At 37.4% G+C, this 18,461-nt stretch overlaps 1 protein-coding gene across 4 annotated transcripts in view; it reads left to right on the top strand.

Moving 5' to 3' along the window:
* Nucleotides 1–18,461, top strand: part of LOC131029476 (uncharacterized) — a 218,695-nt gene that overhangs the window by 68,888 nt on the left and 131,346 nt on the right. For all 4 annotated transcript variants that reach the window (XM_057959990.2, XM_057959997.2, XM_057959972.2 and 1 more), the window contains one exon: nt 5,940–6,033. In XM_057959990.2, the coding sequence (XP_057815973.1) occupies nt 5,940–6,033 (94 nt within the window). The remainder of the gene's footprint in view (nt 1–5,939; nt 6,034–18,461) is intronic.

The following is an 18,461-nucleotide window of genomic DNA, read 5'->3' as shown; positions in this document are numbered from 1 at the left end:
ATTGAGCACATTAGAATAGCTGCCTTGTATAGCGGGTTCAAGGGGTTTGTGTGCATAAAGTCTTTAGCCGACATTGTTCTTGGTTAGAACTTATTTATCCTTGATGCCACCGTGAGCGCATTAGGATGGTCGCCTTGTATAGTGGGTTTGAAGGGGGTGCTCGCACCAAGTCCTCAATATCTCCTTGCCGACCTTGCCCTTTATTGAATTTGCTTAGCCGTCATGCTTTTGAGCACATTTAGACCCCTAGGCTTCATGGCCGATTCGGAGAGGGTGTTCAACATTAGAAGAGCGAACCTCAAGAAAGTGTTTGAACAAAAGCTTTAAGTGTTGGGGCAGATTTGAAGGTCATCCATGCATAGATTACAAGTAAGGCTCATGTTGTAGGTACTCTTGCATGAAGAAACTCATAACTCTACCTCATATGCGCATCTCAATCCTCATGTATGCACAAGGTCAACCTCACATTGGGTGGGTTTTTAACCTATCATTACTCAAAGGAGAAAAACATGGACGCATCTTAGACAAGGCTTTGCACAAATTGGGTGGAATTTTGGTGTTGCCCTGCATAAAATGAAGATGGAGTGCCTTTGATGTGCATGCTTGCACAAAGAACATGGAGGTGAGCACATTTGTATTGCAAAATTGCATAAATTAAAACCTTGATCACTTAGACCATTCCAAAATTACCCTTGGGCACAAATCAACCCTAGGCTTGCATAGCGGACTTGATACGTGTGTATGCTCAAACATGAAGTGAGCACATTTGAAGGAGTCCCCCACACAATCTTGATGTAGAGCGGGTTCTAGGACCTTGTTTGCACAAAATGGGGGAGTGCATTGAGTGGGGTACCTTGCACAACTTAATGAGCGCACCTAATAGGTTAGCTTACATCCTTGCTCAACACTTAGTCAACTTCTTGAATTGCCAGCCCTTGAGCACAAGAGAGGTCTAGGCTTGTATTATTTAAGATGGTGAGATCCTGAGGTGGCATTTCTCAAAGATACAAGTGGAGCACATTTACCATAGGGTCCTACATAGTGATTTGCTAGAATGCATATGAAGGACTAGATTGCACAAGTTGATGGGTGAAGTTGACAAGGTAGCTTGCACTAAAGTCCTAGGGCGAACTTGAGATGCTATCCAACACTTAGTCAAATTTTAGCTTGGGCGCACATGAAGGGTGGCCTTGCACATGTTGGCTATTATGCATGCACTCACAAAATTCAGATAGTACTTGGTTGTAAAGAAATTTATTGTTAAAACTGATCATAATAGCCTTAAGTACTTTCTAGAACAAAAGTATCTCAATGAGAGGCAGCAAAAATGGGTCAGTAAGATCCAAGCATATGATTTTGACATTGAATATGTCAAGGGGAAAAAGAATGTTGCTGCTGATGCATTATCCAAAAAGTCATGTATTGCTGCTCTTTGTTCATCGAGTGAGATTTCAGCTGATAGGAAATCTCAACTTTTGGTAGAATATTCTAAAAATCAGCATGCTTGTGAAATTATGGATGGAATCATTCACGATTATAGATACACGGTTGTGGATGATGTGATTTACTGTAAGGGAAGAATATATTTGGTTCCAGAATCTAATCTTAAAAATCAGATTTTACATGCTTATCATGACACTCTTGTAATAGGACATCAGGGGTATGGCAAGTCCTATAGGCAGATTAGAGAGAGGTTCACTTGGAAGGACCTCAAAGATGATGTTTTACAGCATGTAAGAGAGTGTATTAGTTGCCAACAAAATAAAACTGAAAATACACACCCTGCTGGTCTGCTACAACCTCTTCCCATTCCGGAACAGAAATGGACATGTATTTCGATGGATTTCATCACTGGATTTCCCAAGGTACATGGGAAAGATTGCATATACGTAGTAGTGGACAGATTGACTAAATATGCTCATTTCTTTCCCATAGCAGAAGATTATACAACTTCATAGGTTGCTAATGTATTTTTTAGAGAGGTATTTCGGCTTCATGGTCTTCCGAAGACCATTGTTAGTGACCGTGACAGCATGTTCACGAGTTCTTTTTGTCAAGAATTGTTTAGACTCACTGGCATAGAGTTGTCTCCCAGCACCAACTATCACCCTTAGACTGATGGTCAGACTGAGATTGTGAATAAGTGGACTGAGGGGTATCTACGCAGCTATGTGTCAGGACAACAAAGTGCTTGGGTTCGTTGGTTGTATTTAGGAGAGTTCTGCTACAACACAACACACCACATGTCTATTGACATGTCTCCTTTTCGTTCTCTATATGGTTATGATGCTATGACATTTATGGATTTGGCACTTGGTGATAGTAGGGCACCACTGGTACATGATTGGCTTCAGGAGAGCCAAGACATTCTTAAGGCACTTAAAGAGAACATTCAGCGAGCCCAGAATCAACAAAAGCTATATGCTGATCGCCATAGGATTGAGAGGTCATTTGAGATTGGAGATATGGTGTTCCTGCGTCTCCAACCTTACCGGCAGAGTACCTTGAAGATGAGTGGGGTTGAGAAGGTCAAGCCTCGATTTTATGGACTGTACCGTGTGTTGAGAAGAGTTGGGGAAGTGGCATATGAGATTGAGCTACCGCCAGAGAGCAAGATTCATAACATTTTCCATGTATCTTGCCCTAAGAAGGCAATTGGACAGGGCACAGTGACTTCATCAGTATTACCACCCTTGGATGATGAGGGGAAGTTGGTTATGGTTCCAAATGAGGATTTTGGATAAGCGTACAGAGTGATCAGGGAATACTTGGTTAGATGGAAGGATTTGCCCATAGAGGATGCCACTTGGGAAGGAGAAGCTATTCTACAGCATCCAACTCTTCAGTTGCTTGAGGACAAGCAATCCCAGGAAGGGAGGACTGTAATGTCCCTATTTCACTAGTTGCTAACTAGATGCATAGATTTGCCTAACAACACCCATCTGAAAACTGGAAGGAATGAAAACAAATGCACAATAAAGACAATGCACAAAAATTTACGTGGAAACCCAAGATGGGAAAACCACGGTGAAAATGCTGCTAGGATCTACAGTTCTAATCCAGTCTCACAGTTAAAAACAATTACAATTTTCGAGGGCACCAACCCACCAAACTTCCTGTATGTGAGCACCAACCCACCAAACTTCCTATTTGAGGGCACCAACCCAAGGAATCACCCAATCCCTTATCAAAGCACCAACTTTTCAGAGTTTCAACTTGAATGTCTGAGCACCAACTCAGATCTTCTGAAACACCAACTTTATGAAGAACAATTACAAACAGTGACTAATTCCAAGTAATTATTACCAAGTTTACAGCAACACTGGCATATGCATAAAATTTTCTATTCAGATTGTTTACAATTTTCAGATTCACTAAGCAATGCTGCACTTCTTAACCTTTGTAATCTGCAAAACTTCTTCAAAGCTCTATTAATCTTATCAATGACATAAACCTGTTCTGAATCAAATCTCAAATTTATCTGAAAACTGTCAAAATACAGAATTCATATAGAGGGCTTAAAGAATATACTGTCATAAACAATGAAGTATCAAACTACAAATCAATTTATACCTGATCTGGAATATATCAATAGAGAATTAGATTTGCAGACATCAGAGATTGCCCATTCTTCAGAACTTGTGTAAACATGCTTCTCACTTCTTTTTATCAACAGATCATAATTTGCAGACTTTGTTTTAGATTCTTTTTGTAAAGTTTCTTTTTTATCTCGCAGATCAATATCATCACCCTTTTCAATCATAACACCCATCCTCCAATTATGAATATATAGAAAAGTCCACTTAGACATCGATAAACAGAGGTTGATAACCAATTCATAACTTCCTTTTCAGTTATGAGGAAGTTATACAACCATCTCAAACTAACCCAAACTTAAATGACTCTTGGTTCGATGCTTTTAAGTGCACATTCATTAATGATATGTTATCATTAATAATTAAAAAAAACTTCCTACCCGTGTTCAACCAACTTGAACCATATTTAATGATAGCTTTTCTTTGTGCAATAATATGTCCAATAATAACAATATGACTTTTTTTCAGACAGATTGGAGATCATTCTTAGATGTGTTTTCTGTAAACACCTTCATTCTGTATGCAGTGGCAAAGTGATTGAAAAGCAATCTTAGACGTCTTTCTGAAAACAATTTCATATTTGAATAGGGTATACAGTACGGACTGAGGTCTGGTAAGATTGTATATGTTTGCAAATGATTGTTTATATTTGTTATCATTAAAACGACTATCTCTCATTCCTTTTACTAATGTGAAAAGTATGAAAATGCAGATAACTATTTAATTTTCCAGATAAATCCAACTTCAAGAACTATTTTACTAGATCTATTGACATCAATGACAAAAGCCAACAATATGTCCTATTCTTCTATGGCATAGTCAACTTTCATTTGTTTGTCCCATAAGGCAGTTTCCTCTTTTAATCTGACTTAGATTGTACAAGTTATTTGCTGTCCTACTTGCCTTTGCAACAAGTTTACTTGTACTTGCCTTCATGATCTCACATCTTTGAGCATGAAATGTGAGGTTGTATCCTTGGTCACACATTTGACTAACAGTTAAGTTTTTGGATTTGTTCAATTTTGTTCAGAAGTCTTGGATATGCTTTTGGCCTCACACTTTGCAATTGTTGAGAATAGTGAAACTCACAAAATCATAGTTTAATGCTTTCTTTTTTATTCCAGTGGATGTTACCATATATTGCACTAGTCTTGTGTCGAAAAATGAAGACAGTAATTCTCCCTATTCTGCTTCAAGCATTTTGTTATTATGCTTGTACGCTATGAAGAGTTTACCATCCTTGGGTTCATTCCTTCCTGCGCTTTTGATTGTTTTAGCTTTCGTTCTCGTTAGCGTTAAAGATTCTAGTGTTTTTTCTCTAATATTGCTCTATTGCAATTGGATGCACTTTAAAGTCTTATTGCCACATTTAGTCAATAATGGACATCAATGTATTTATTTTTCTTTTTGACTTTGAAACCCCATTAAAATTAAGTTTGTTTCATTCCTTGGAGAATCTTAATTCCACTTAGATAGTATTCCCTAGTGCCATAGGTTTTTATGGTCTATTTTTTAACAAGGATATCTGCTTTTACGATGAAACTTAAATAAGACAATCTTTATATGAAAATTGTGATTCAACCAAATATGTTTCTTAATTTTAAAATGCTTCAATTTTTTCTCTACTTTAAATAATGGCCAAATTATTTTCATATAACAATGCATTGTGATCAGAAGCTTAGATATTGCAATGAAAAGTTAATGAAATTGCCAATGGTGCTTGGACATGTGAAAATATTTCTGGAAGTAGTGAGTTGCAAATAAAAATATTGAGTTATATAACAATGCATAGCCTCAAGGTTTTTGGATCTAGAGGAATATCAACAATGATGCTATAAGGAAAAAGTTTGGAGAGGGAGAGTGGAAAATTATAACCTCAACTGATTTTGCACCCAAATAATTGGTTTTTTTGGTTATTGCAAGTTACCTGCTTGTTGGATGTCTGTTGTGCTTGTTAACTTCGTTAATGAGCACATTCTTCTTTGTTGTTGATTCTTAACTGAAATTAGTGACTTCTTTTTCCCTTTGATGCCAATTTTCACTCTCTTAAGTATTGAATACTTTTATGGGTATTTTAATTTTTTTTTGGATTTGAGATGACTTGAAATATACACAGATAGATCAAGTCCCACTAAAATTAAATTGTAATATTCATTTTTGTCTTGATTTGAAATGGTATTTGTGAGATGAAACTTCGCAATGGTTTTAATGTATCTCTTGTCTTAAACAAGAAATGGGGATATCAATGAGGATATTTTTAGAGTGAATGAATTATTTTTTGTTTAATACAGATGGATCTAATGAATAGAAAAATCTTTCACAGCGATATCTCTCTCAATGCAGGTGTTAGGAAAGTTCAACAGAGCTCGTGCAACACGACTCACACTTCCTCATTTTCAGTGCCAAACTCCGCTATTTATGCCCGTTGGAACACAAGGTAAGATGCTTTAAGCTTGTATATATGAAAATATTACAAAATGTAAACATGTTTGTGGACATCGATAGATATAGAATAATTTTTGTCTGGAATTCAGTTGGTTCATGTAAACACCTCAAAATGATTGATTCTGGCATGAAAAGTTGGATATTTTTATGAGTTGTATAGATTCTTCTCATTGCAAAGAAAGACTAAATGTAAAAGCTGAAATAAAGATGAGAAGAAATCTGATCTGAGTTTAAAGTTGTCCAATATTTTTATTTGTTTCTTGAAGAGTTGTAATGTCCCCTTCTCAATAAGAATCAGTTCAGTTGGCTAATCGGAAGCGGAAATTAGGGTTTCCTACTTCTAGGGGATGTCTTGGCATTTTTTGTGGCTTGCATGTTGGAGTTTTATAGTTTTGATTCTGGATTCCTTCTGGGTTTTCAGAAAGCTTCGCAATGGGGTACATGCATAGCAAGCAGTGGAGTTTGCTAAACTTACTATTTTTAGTAAGTGGGGGCGAGGAGAACTCATTTCTCTGGGTTTTTATGGGTTTTCTGAGAGCTTCACGATGATGTGACATGCAAATGAATCTAAAGACTTTTCCCGGCTTACTATTTTTAGTAAGTTGCGATGGTTGCTCAAAATGTGGTTAAAATGCATTTGGACACACTATTTTTAGTAAGTGCTATTTTTAGCAGTGCTATTTTTGGCAGGGTTTCTGCAGCTCAGTGCAGTGGCTATATCTGGCAAGGCAGTTCTCTTAGTTTGATCTCCCATACTCTTTGAGCTTGTTTTGGCAAGTTTAGTATTTGATGGAAAATGGTGTTGTAAGTTGAATTATAACTTAAGACAAAAATGGATGATTTATTAAAGGGATTGCTAATTTATATTAAAAGTTATATGTTGGGCACTCATATTATGTATTATTTGCATTTTAATAAAGTGTCTTGTTTAGGCAAAATGGGACGACTTGGTGAAGGATGAAATGAAATGCAAATTAATAGTGAATTTGAATGTCATTGTTTAGTCCCACATTGGAGGGAAAAGGAGTTTCGAGTTGGGAGGAAGTTATAAATAAGTGCCTTGGCCTTCATTTGAGAGTATCTATTGCTTATCATAATGAAGTGCTTCCGAAATCATTTCAGACTTTGCTTCGAGGGATGCATACCTCCTAGCCTGCTTCAGTTTCGTGTTTGAAAGATAGCCCCTAGCTAAATATTGTGACTGTTTCTCATTCAGAGGGGCAGATTGAGCTCAACGAAGATGAAGTTATTCTTTTTGATTTTGGAGTGTTGTTTTCAGTTCTGGAGTTCGCTGTTTCGTATGGAGCTGATCGTGAAATTCACTCATAAGTCTCTGAGAGTTTAGTTGCTGCTTCTAAGTATTCTTCCCATGTTTTCCTCTTGGTTAGGCGATTCCTTTTGCTAAGTTTCGTGGTTTTGGTGTTGATTTGAATTTTATAAACAAAATCGCCCTCCTTACTTGGTCGTACCATGTATGTGAATGCCTTGGGAAGCATGCATTATTGGGTTGATCAGATTTGCAGCTGGTGGTTTGTCTTGGCTTGGACGCCTCCTCTCTAGGGATCATTCGCATTTGATTTCAAGTCATTCGGAGTTGTGTGGGCAAAGTTATGAGCATCTAGGTGATTTCTCTTCTTGCTGGTATGTTATTTCAGTTTGTTGTTCTTTACATCAGACGCGAGTTATTTACTTGTTTGGATACTTTTCATATGTTGGATAGCTCATATTTGTTAGAAGGTCAAGTCCTAACATTTTGGTGTGTTTGGATAACAATTTCCTATTGTAATCTGCAAGCTAGTGCTTTCATTGTAATGCTGAAATCAGTAGTACTGATCAGCGTTCGTTTTATTGCATCTTACATTTTGTATTCCCACTGAAGAAGCGGAAGAGGCTGGCTTAGCCTCCTATCTATTACTTTTAGTTGGTTTCACAGTCCTCTTGCTGAATAAGTGGTTGAGTGATCTTACTTTCAGTATTGTAATAACTGTTCTCCCGCTAAATAAGTGTTTGAGTGCTCTTACTTTCAGTATTGTAATAGCTGTCCTCCCGCTGAAAAGTGGTGGAGTGATTTTACATTTAAGTTGTTCTTGCTTGCTGAACAAGCGGAAGGGGCTGGCTTGCCGCCTAGCATTGTACTTTTAGTTTTTCTTTGGAGCTAACGATCTTCAATTCACCATATGCTCTCACCTCACCCACATTGGGATCTTGGTGATAAGAAAGTGGAAGGGTTACCTTTCAGCAGTATTGTATTTCTCTTTCCTAACCATAACGGGTGCATTGTGGTGTTTAAAATTGAAAAAAAGTAAGGGGGTCATTTTAACAGTTGCTTAAGAGAACATGACAAAAGTTTTGGAAGATGTACCTATCCGCTGGTTACATGGTGATGCACTTTCTGTTGATTGTATTTTAGTGTTTATCCGAGTTTCCAATAGGGGTGGGGGACAACAAAAGTTTTCACAAATTTTAGGGACTGCAAGGGGATGGTGAGGGGGACAGCTATTAAAAGGAATTAAACAAACAAAAACCAGCTGGGATTTTAAAAACTAAATACAATGTGTTGCATTTTGCAATGAAAAGCCTCCCCCTCGTAGGTTTTAGGAGTTTTTAACAATTTTCTTTCCTCAAAAGGTTACTTTTTAAAAACAATTTAGACACCCTTGTCAAAGAGGCACTCAATAGCATTAATACCTTGACTATTCTACCATTTAGCAAAACAACCCCTAGTATAAGCAAGAAGAGAGATTTTATAGTTTTACCCACAAGAGACCACCACAAAGACCCTAAACGACATTTATTATTAGAAACATCATGTCCTCTAGTAAAATATTTAACAAATTTCTAAACTTTCCAGATAGAACCAAAAACATTTGATCCAAGGGGCATAAACTCAAAGTCACCAAGAAGAATATCCTACAAATGATATCTTTTCCAACGAGGAATATACCTTTAGGAAAGCCATTAGCCAAATTACATCTAACAAGTTGCTTCCAAGGATTATTACGTTTTAGAGCCATTATAATTCATTTGAATGCATCAGACACATCTTGTAAGCATAGGTTCCTCAACCCCATACTGCCCAATTTTCTACGTCTAATGCACTTAACCCAAGGGACTGAATGCCTTTTCTTATTCCCTTTCTCGCGAGTTTATTCAATTGGTTAACCTGAGCAAAACAAACCAATTGACAAGAAGATAGATATTAGGAGTAAGAAGAAAAAATATTTGGGCAGACTTGAAATCTTCTAGCCAAGGACAAAAGATTGCCATTACACAACAATTTTTGTGTTAAATTCATCCATTAGCCAATTCCATATTTCCTTCAGAGACCAAACTGTAAAAATCAAACCTTTTTATTAGATTGATAAAATTTTGTCTTCTAGATCAACAAAAAAGGTAGTCATTAGCAATTGAACTTCCAAATTGAGTCACTAGAAGGCAAACATAATCCCTTCACCGACGTCCCTAAAGAGAAGCCCCTCAGGAGGATATGAATAGCCTCAAAAGCCAAGACAAGCAAGGTGCCAGAGGGAAACCTTGGTTTGTAGATCCTTGAAGAAGGAAAAAATAAGAAAGAAGACCGTTGATACAAATCTGAGCAGAATCATCCATAAATAAAATATTGATCATTCCATAGAAAACTCACCAAAGCCTAAAGCCTTGAGCATCGAAATAAGAAAGTTCTGTTAATATGGTCATGTGCTTTTTCAAAATCAAAGAGAACCATAGCCACATTCCGCTTAGGATGTTTTGCTCAATTCATAGCCTCCCAACTAGTCAACAAGTTATCCAAAATGAATCCACCCTTCACAAAATTAGTTTGCAAGGGGGTAAACCACTTTGGATAGATTACTTTTGAACTCTCAGGACCAAGACTTTTGCAAAAAAATTATAAGACACATTAAGCAAGGTAACAGGTCTCTAGTTTTTCAGTTCAAAAGGATACCCTTCTTTGGCTAACAACTTTACGACCCCTTTGTTAATCTCAGTACCAAGGGAACCATCCACAATTGCCTCTTCATATGCTTTAAGCAAAATTTTACCAACCCAATCAATATCAGCATAATAAAAATCCATGGGAAAACCATCAAAGCCAAGAGATTTCTCATTCTTTTAAGTGACAAATAACTTGTGTAATCTTATCTAATGTTAATTCTGCCTCAAGTCCTCTAGACTCCTACCTTGAAGTTTGCAAGGAACAATCTTAGAGATAATATCCTTGGCACCAAAAACAGCATCACTGCCACTTGAAGAAAACACAAATTTAATAAAATTTCTGAAAGGCCCTCCTTATCTCTGTCTCATCTTTGACTAGCACACCTCCCACCTCAACAACATTAATCTTCTCTCTCTATGCCTAAGTTACCGGTTCGGGTACGGATTTGGGTATGAAATCAGGTACAAAATTGCGGGTACGTCAAAATTTTATTTTCCTTGGGTACGGGTATGGGTATGTTCGTACATTATGATTATATATAATAATATATAATATTATTATATTATTAATAATAAAATAAAACATAAAATTAAATAATAAAATTAAAAATAAAACAAATATAAATAATAAAATATGTTTAAACTTTTAATTTAAAATATTATCAATAATAATATAAATTATCATATTAGTTTAATTTAAATTTTTTGGAAGTATAAAATTTTTACTTATTAAATTTCAAAAATACCAAATCGAAGGATATAAAACATAAAGCATAAGTAATGCTTAAATAAAAATAAAAATAGAAGTTTGAAACGAAAGCGATCGAATGGAAGAGAGGGGAGGAGGAAGACGGAGCTAGAGGAGGAAGCCAGAGTCGGAAGAGAGAGATGGAGCACCTGCAGGAGTATGCTTTGAAAAAAAAAAAACACAACTTTTTCTTGTTTGCATGGGTCGAACGAGCAGTGAACCTAGGGCCAAGCCCAACTCGAATCTGGACCCGGTTGGAACCTGGCTCCGCACCTTGCCCTATAGCCACGAATCCGGTATCTTTGCTCTACGCTTAACCTCAAGTGTATAAAGAAAAAATTGGAACCCTTGTCACCCAAATGCAATAACATCAACCTTGACACCTTGTACCTTTGGCCTTATAGAATTGATTACATCTTGATGATATTTGACTTTACAAGTATCTTCTAAAAGTAAACCAACCAATTTAACTTCTTGCAACATCGCATATTCCAAACTTCTTGATTTGGACAACAATTTAACCTAAAATTTTCTATCATGGCTTCTAGTCCCGTTACATTCCAATGCAAGATTTTCATCAAAGACTATAAAAGGAAAGGGGAGGGCATCATTGCCTAAAGGGGGGGGGGGTGGATTACCACTCCCATTGCCAATTTTTTCAAAATAAGAAGGGAGTGTTATTTCCCTTGGTTTTGACTCCTTCAAAAGGCAAACTAATATCCCTTTCCCAACTTGACCCAAGTGAGCCAGAATTAGAATCTGCATATTGCAAACCTACTTTTTTTTGTTTAGAATTTTTTATTTCCTTTGCCCCTTGATCATTACCATTACCATATATTACGAACAGTAAGTGGTAAAAAACTTGAATGTATTAACAAATGATCAGAAAGATCATTATAAAGAATTTACAAGATGTTTCTGAAAAGAAACAATCGTAAACATAGAAACAAGCTATAATGTACATTATGTTACATATTTGACCATTAAATAAATAAATAAGATATTATTTTAATACCCTCCCTTAATGGTCAATATGTCAACAACAACAAGCTATCTCCCGAATTTAGCAAACTTATCTGGGTTGAGAGACTTGGTGAGAATATCTGCAATTTGATCCACAGTTGGAACATACTGCAACTGAATTGAGCCGTCTTCAACAAGCTTGCGAATAAAATGACAATGAGTTCCCACATGCTTGGTTCTTTCATGGAAGACAAGATTCTTGGCAAGTTTGAGAACTCCCTGATTATCATAGAACAAGGGAGTCGGACCTGCTTGAGATATTTGCATATCCGCAAGCATTTGGCAAAGCCAAATTGCCTTACAAGCTGCCTTAACTGCTCCTCGATACTCTTCTTCTGTCGAGGAGAGAGCCATTGCTTGTTGCTTTTTACTAGTCCATGTGACTGCACTAGATCCAAAATTGAACACATACCCAGATGTTGATTTTCTATCAACAACCAAGCCTGCCCAATTTGAATCTGTAAAATCACTGAGTCTAGGATCGTGACTTCTAGTGTAAAGAAGTCCATAATCAGAAGTGCCCTTCACATAACGCAGCACATGCTTTGTTGCTACCCAATGATCAACCTTGGGGGATGTCATGAAGCGTGAAATGTAGCTCATTGCAAAACTGAGATCAGGTCTAGTGGTAGTGAGATAGATGAGACTACCCACTAGTTGCCCGAATGTTGTTTCATCTACAGGAGGAGAATCAAACTTGGTTGACAACTTTAGTCTTATCTCCATAGGCGTGGAAGCAGGTTTACAATCCTGCATTCGAAACCTGTCAAGCAAGTTCCTGGCATACTTAGACTGAGAAATAAAAATGCTACCATCAGTCTACCAAACCTCAAAACCTAAACAATAATGGAGAAGTCCCAAATCTGTCATGTCAAAAGCCTTGCACATGTCTTGCTTGATTTCTGCAGTCAAATGTGCTAAACTACCAGTAATGATCAAGTCATCCACATAGACAACAAGAGAACATTATCACTAGAGTGTCTGATATACAGATTTGGGTCAGAAGGACTATGCTGAAAACCATGAGCAACCAAGTACTGATCAATCTTGATGTACCATGCTCGAGGAGCCCGTTTGAGTCCATAGAGTGCTTTCATGAGTCTACATACTTGATGTTCTTTGCCGACAACCTTGAAACCAGGAGGCTATGTCATGTAGACTTCTTCTTGCAACTCATCGTTGAGGAAGGCACTCTTAACATCCATTTGATGGACTTTCCATCCAAACTGAGCTGCAATAGCGAGAAGATGAAGAGTACTCATCTTGGTAGTAGGAGAAAAAGTCTCCTCATAATCAATGCCCTTTCGCTGTGTGAATCCTCGAGCAACCAATCTGGCCTTGTATTTATCCAAGGTACCATCTGCATGATACTTGACCTTATACACCCATTTGCAGCTAATGGGCTTGTTCCCTAAAGGAAGATCAGAGAGAACCTAGGTGTTCTTCAAAAGGCTTTGGTATTTTGCGTCCATAGCCTGTTCCCACTTTGGAATCCCTTTTGCCTCTACATATGTCTGAGGCTCATAAATACTTTGAATGTTGGCCATGAGAGAAAAATTGACTGTAGACACCTGTTTGCTCTTGTTTCTAGAAGATCTACCCTCAATGAGCTCATCAAGACGAAGACCACTGATGGTCTTAGTCCACCATTTAGGCCGGAGAGTAGAAGAACCAACATCAGATGCAGGAGGAATAACTGGAACTGGAGGAGGAACATGATCTGGAGTAGGCGGAAGATTAGCATCATCCAGAGGAAATTCAGGTAGTGCATCATCAAATTCAGAATCTGCGTCATCCCTCCCATTAGGTGAACCAAATAGAAGACGGACACCCAAATAGGAAGCCTTCAAAGGCTGATCCCCAGAATTCTGCTCAGACGAGGAAAGCCAAAATGTTCCTCAGCGACATTGGCTTTAGGTTGAGACCCTCCCTGCTTGCTCTGTTCGGAAGCTATCCGATTGCGACAATCCTTGATCATGTGGCCATATTTATGACAATAGTTGCATTGAACCTTCTTCTTCTTTGAACCATCTTGAGACTGACTGGAGCCCTTGTGCTGAGATGACTGAGAAGATCGAGCTTTGCCTTTATCTTTCTGAAAAGATTTGGCTGCAAAGGCTTGCTTTGAGGAGGATGAAGTGGCACTGCTACCAAATTGTTGTTTCCAATGATCCTGCTGTAGAAGTTTGGTGCATAACTCTGGAAATTTCAGATCAACATTCGTTGAAGTAATGTTGAGAGTTTCTATAAGGTGCTCATAGGATTCAGGCAGACTTTTCAAGGTGATGACTACCATATCCTCTTCCTCCATTTTCTGACCAATAGCTTTGAGTTGATCTCGAATGTCCTTAATCTTAGTGAGCTGCTCTTGTAAGGACATACGTTCATCCATCATGATGGAGAACGCTTGGCTTTTGTTGGATGTTTCATGCAATTCCTTCAGATGCTTCCAGATTTCTGAGGCTGACTTGCCAGAAGGAATCTAAGGTAATTGGTCATTTGTGACAAAGAGCTTGAGAAGCATGACGACTTTTTGATTCCGGTCATCAAACTTGTCTTGATCTGATCCGGCTATGGTAGGACGAGACTCTTTTCTCAAAACAAGATCATCAAGGCGGTGATATTCAAAGATTGCCAGCAAGTGCTGCTTCTCGGTGTTATAATTCTTACCATTGAATCTCTGACTGCCTTCCAACACTAAATTGGTCAATTACGCCATCTTGCATGCTTCCCAGTGCACGAAAGCGAAAATCAACGAAGAGGTGATCGCGCAGAATCGAAGGCACAAATCGCTGTGCAAAAAACGAAGGCAGGTGCAGGTTTAGACTTCAAAAACAGATGAAGTATGGATGACACGAATATTGAGAAACAATTTTCGGTTGACCTAGAAAATTCTGACAACAAACCAGAAATCCTTGCAAAAAACCCACAAAAAATGTGTAGGTGAAATTTGATTTCGACCACAAAATTTGAGGGTTTTGATAAAACCCTAGCCGGATTTGTTAAAAATTTTATTTTTACCACTGAAAAGAGGGATTACAACCCTAGATGTTGCAAAAAAAATCCCGCGCAAACGGATGCAAAAAAACGCAGATCTGAGACGAAATAACTGCTGGTTGCAGAAGGTGGCGTTTCGCGTTATTAAAAAACTGCCAAAATCCGTCGCCTGAAAAACCAAAAAATCGTGGAAGAAAATCCACGAAAAAAATACTGCTGTTGCAAATAGACCACCAGATTGCAGGAGGTTGTGGGAGAAGCGAAAAAAGAAGTCGTGTCACGCGAAATAAATTGTAGAGGGCAAATCTGCGCGTCGCGATTTTAAGAAAAAGTCGCACAGAGAAGAGGACGCAGGAACAAATCCGCCACAAAGGTGAGAAATCGTGATCATAGAAGACTTCGAGGGCTTAAAAAATGGTTGCAGAAAGTTGTGCGGGTTTCAGTAAAAAAGGCGCCAAAAGAGATATGACAAAAGATGCCCCGCACAAAATCACGAGCTTAGAGAAAATCCGACGCTAGATAAATCCCACAAAATGACCCAGAAAAAAAATTCGTTGTGCGAAAAACTTTTCAGAAATTTCTGTCAAAAAATTTTTAAAAAAATTTGACGAATTTTGAGTGTTTCTGCTTTGAAACCATATTATGAACAGTAATTGGTAAAAAACTTGAATGTATTAACAAATGATCAGAAAGCTCATTATCAAGAATTTACAAGATGTTTCTAAAAAGAAACAATTGTAAAAATAGAAACAAGCTATAATGTACATTATGTTATACATTTGATCATTAAATAAATAAATAAGATATTATTCTAATACCATAGAGGTTTTAACTATCATTCTGGTGAGTAGATTTCTTATTTAGAGGTTTTATGAGAGGAGATTCTACTTTATCAGGAGAATCCAATGCTCAATATTAACACAGTGGGAGGCTTGTCAGACCCAGGAATTTTCACTGGCTTAGCAGCAATCATGACATACTCATCATGACTTTCCTCAATAATATGAAGAGGCAACTCTTCTAAGTCAAAGGTTTTATTAACACAATTTTCAGATTCCACATTATCAGCTATCATAATATCATCTTTATTATTAGTAACATAGGTTTATTCACAAATTTGCTCATACTCATCTTCAAATGCCCAACATTTTTACAATAAAACATGCATGCAACAAATTGTGTCATTGAAATGAGAATCCTTGAATTCAAATGCAGTAAAGAAGCCCTAATTTCTTCCAATTTAATCACTAACTCTAACAGCTTTAATACACATTACACATCGACACAAAAAACACAAACATGGAACAACATTACAAATTTCTAACCATTTTGGAGAAGAATTTAACATCACATTATCTAGGTTTGTGATTGGATCCTATGCAAATGCCCAAAAAAGGGATTTCCCAACATTGCGAAAGCCTTTGTTCAATATTTTTTTTGCTTATTATTTTCTTTTAAACAAATTAAAATACTAATCGAATGAATTCCTAAAGTAACAGGCAACCTAATTTTTATTCCCAAACCATGGCCAGCCATTTATCAAAAAATTTCCTTGTGGGAAGAACATCAGGGTTTAAACTTTAAACACAGAAAATACTAACTGAACTCAATCTAGATTCTTTTTTTTTTCCAAGACTTCCTCATTTGGCAACAACATTATAGTTACAAATTCCTTAGCTTGCACGCCTACTGCTTGGCCTTGAGCTTGATGGAACTCTTATCTTTAACCATGAAGTCAGCCACTTCATTGACCTCAGTTTGCTCACCCGCAACAAATTCATCCTTGAATAGTTTACCATACAATCCTTGACTTAGAAAATCACCGTCATCTCCAGCATCATCCAAGAGAGTGCTCAATTGAAAGCTTTCCAATACATATTAAAAGAAAATTCAGGACAACCACAAAATAAGGACCCCCATTAGACTAAAAATGCAGCACAAAACCATATACAAAATCACACAAACTTGAACACAAACAAGAAAGAAGATGAGCACAAGATGACCAAGAAGCATGAATGAAGATGGGGTACAACAGAGGAGAACTTTTCATCTTCCGCACCAGAGCTTTCCCCTTCTCTCCCTTTTCATTCCTTTCATTAAAAAATTGATAATTCTTTTTATTGTCTTGGGGGTAGGTTCTCCTCGGATTGGCCCAAATCTGGCCTGGGTTGACCTAGAGTTTTGCCCATCGACACAAGCAAACCTTGGCCAAATCCAGACCTATGGTCCAAATAGGTTTGTGTTCAGGAAGGGTTGTGGCTGAGTCTAGTTAAAAATGCAGATACATATATCTTCTGGGCAGGGGAGGGGAGGTGTCTGACAACTTTGATTTTTTGTAATTCATGAACTCATCGATTGTCACCTATTTTACTGTCCTGCCATTTTTCGGTTTTCCTTTGTTCAAAACATGTCTGCCATAAAATCACTTGCATTAAGCTGGGTTCTTCTGACTGTTCTTATAAATCACTATAACAAGTTTGGTGAAGCTAGCTTAAAATATTGTTGTCTAATAATGGTCAAGACATCATTTTATCTTGTCATCTGGATATCTGTATTGAATTAGTATTTTTAATGTGCAAATTTAATAAGTGAAAACATGCTCAATGTAGTGTAAATCGTTGCATTTAATAATGCATGAGAGTTGTTAAGAATTATTCCATTGCTGCAGTGATGGGTATTGTCCAAACATCCATGTCTGCAATAGTAATCCAACATAATAAGCTCAGTTATCTGGGTGCATAATTACCAGATCTATTTTGGACTGTGGTTGTGATTTGATTTGGAATATTTTTTCATTGTTAATAATAAATATAAAATTAATTTGTTGATTTGCTTAAAAAATGAACAAAACTTGCTCAACATAAAGGACAAAATAATATGTCCAAAATTTGGCAAATAAATTATAAAATCTAATATAGGTTCTTCCGGAATGGTGGCTTTTCATGTTAATAAAAAATTTGACCTCCAGGGCAAGAAATCCATGCTGTATCCTGGGCGGTTTATTTCTAACAGTAAGCAGTGTTGTGGTTTCGACAACATTGTTTCTGCATGAGCTACTGCATTGATAATAAGCTACGTAGCCTGGGGACACGTACCTGGGCTAAAATCCCCTGTCCCCGTACTGGGGATGTTCCGGGGACTTGGGGATGGTTAGGGGACGTCCGCCCGCTGTCCCCAAAATTGCAACATTTGTGGGAAAAGTCCTGGAAACTTGGGGACGGTAGTGATTCTCAAAGGGGACGTCCCCTCGTCCCCAATATGGTTGGGGGATGTCCCCACGCCCCCTAACTATCCTTGGGAGTCGTCCCCCTTTTCCCAACACATTTAAAAAAAAAAGACTCAAATGCTCAAAAAAAACATTTTTTTAATTTTATTATAGGTTTGTAAAACCGGATTTTCACTAATATGATGGGTAAACATGTCTGAATCACTTCCAAAAGCACTTAGAAATAATGAGCAGCAGCCTGGTAATAAATTTCACAAACACTTAGAACTCGGTAGTGCGTAAAAAAGTGGTTGCAGGTCTGCAATATTGGACTCTTCACAATTATGAAAGGTAAACAGGTCTGAACCATAGCCAAAAGCACTCAGAAATATGAATAACAGCTTGGTATAAAGAAGCGGTTGTAGACCATAATAGAAATGGAAGACTATCAAAATATCCTCCAACCAGAAAAAAACAATGAATATGCAAACAAGTGTTGTCATATTGACAATGT

This window comes from Cryptomeria japonica, chromosome 10 (genome assembly GCF_030272615.1).
Source record: "Cryptomeria japonica chromosome 10, Sugi_1.0, whole genome shotgun sequence".
Lineage (NCBI taxonomy): Eukaryota > Viridiplantae > Streptophyta > Pinopsida > Cupressales > Cupressaceae > Cryptomeria > Cryptomeria japonica.
This window is presented reverse-complemented; position numbering and strand designations above follow the sequence as displayed.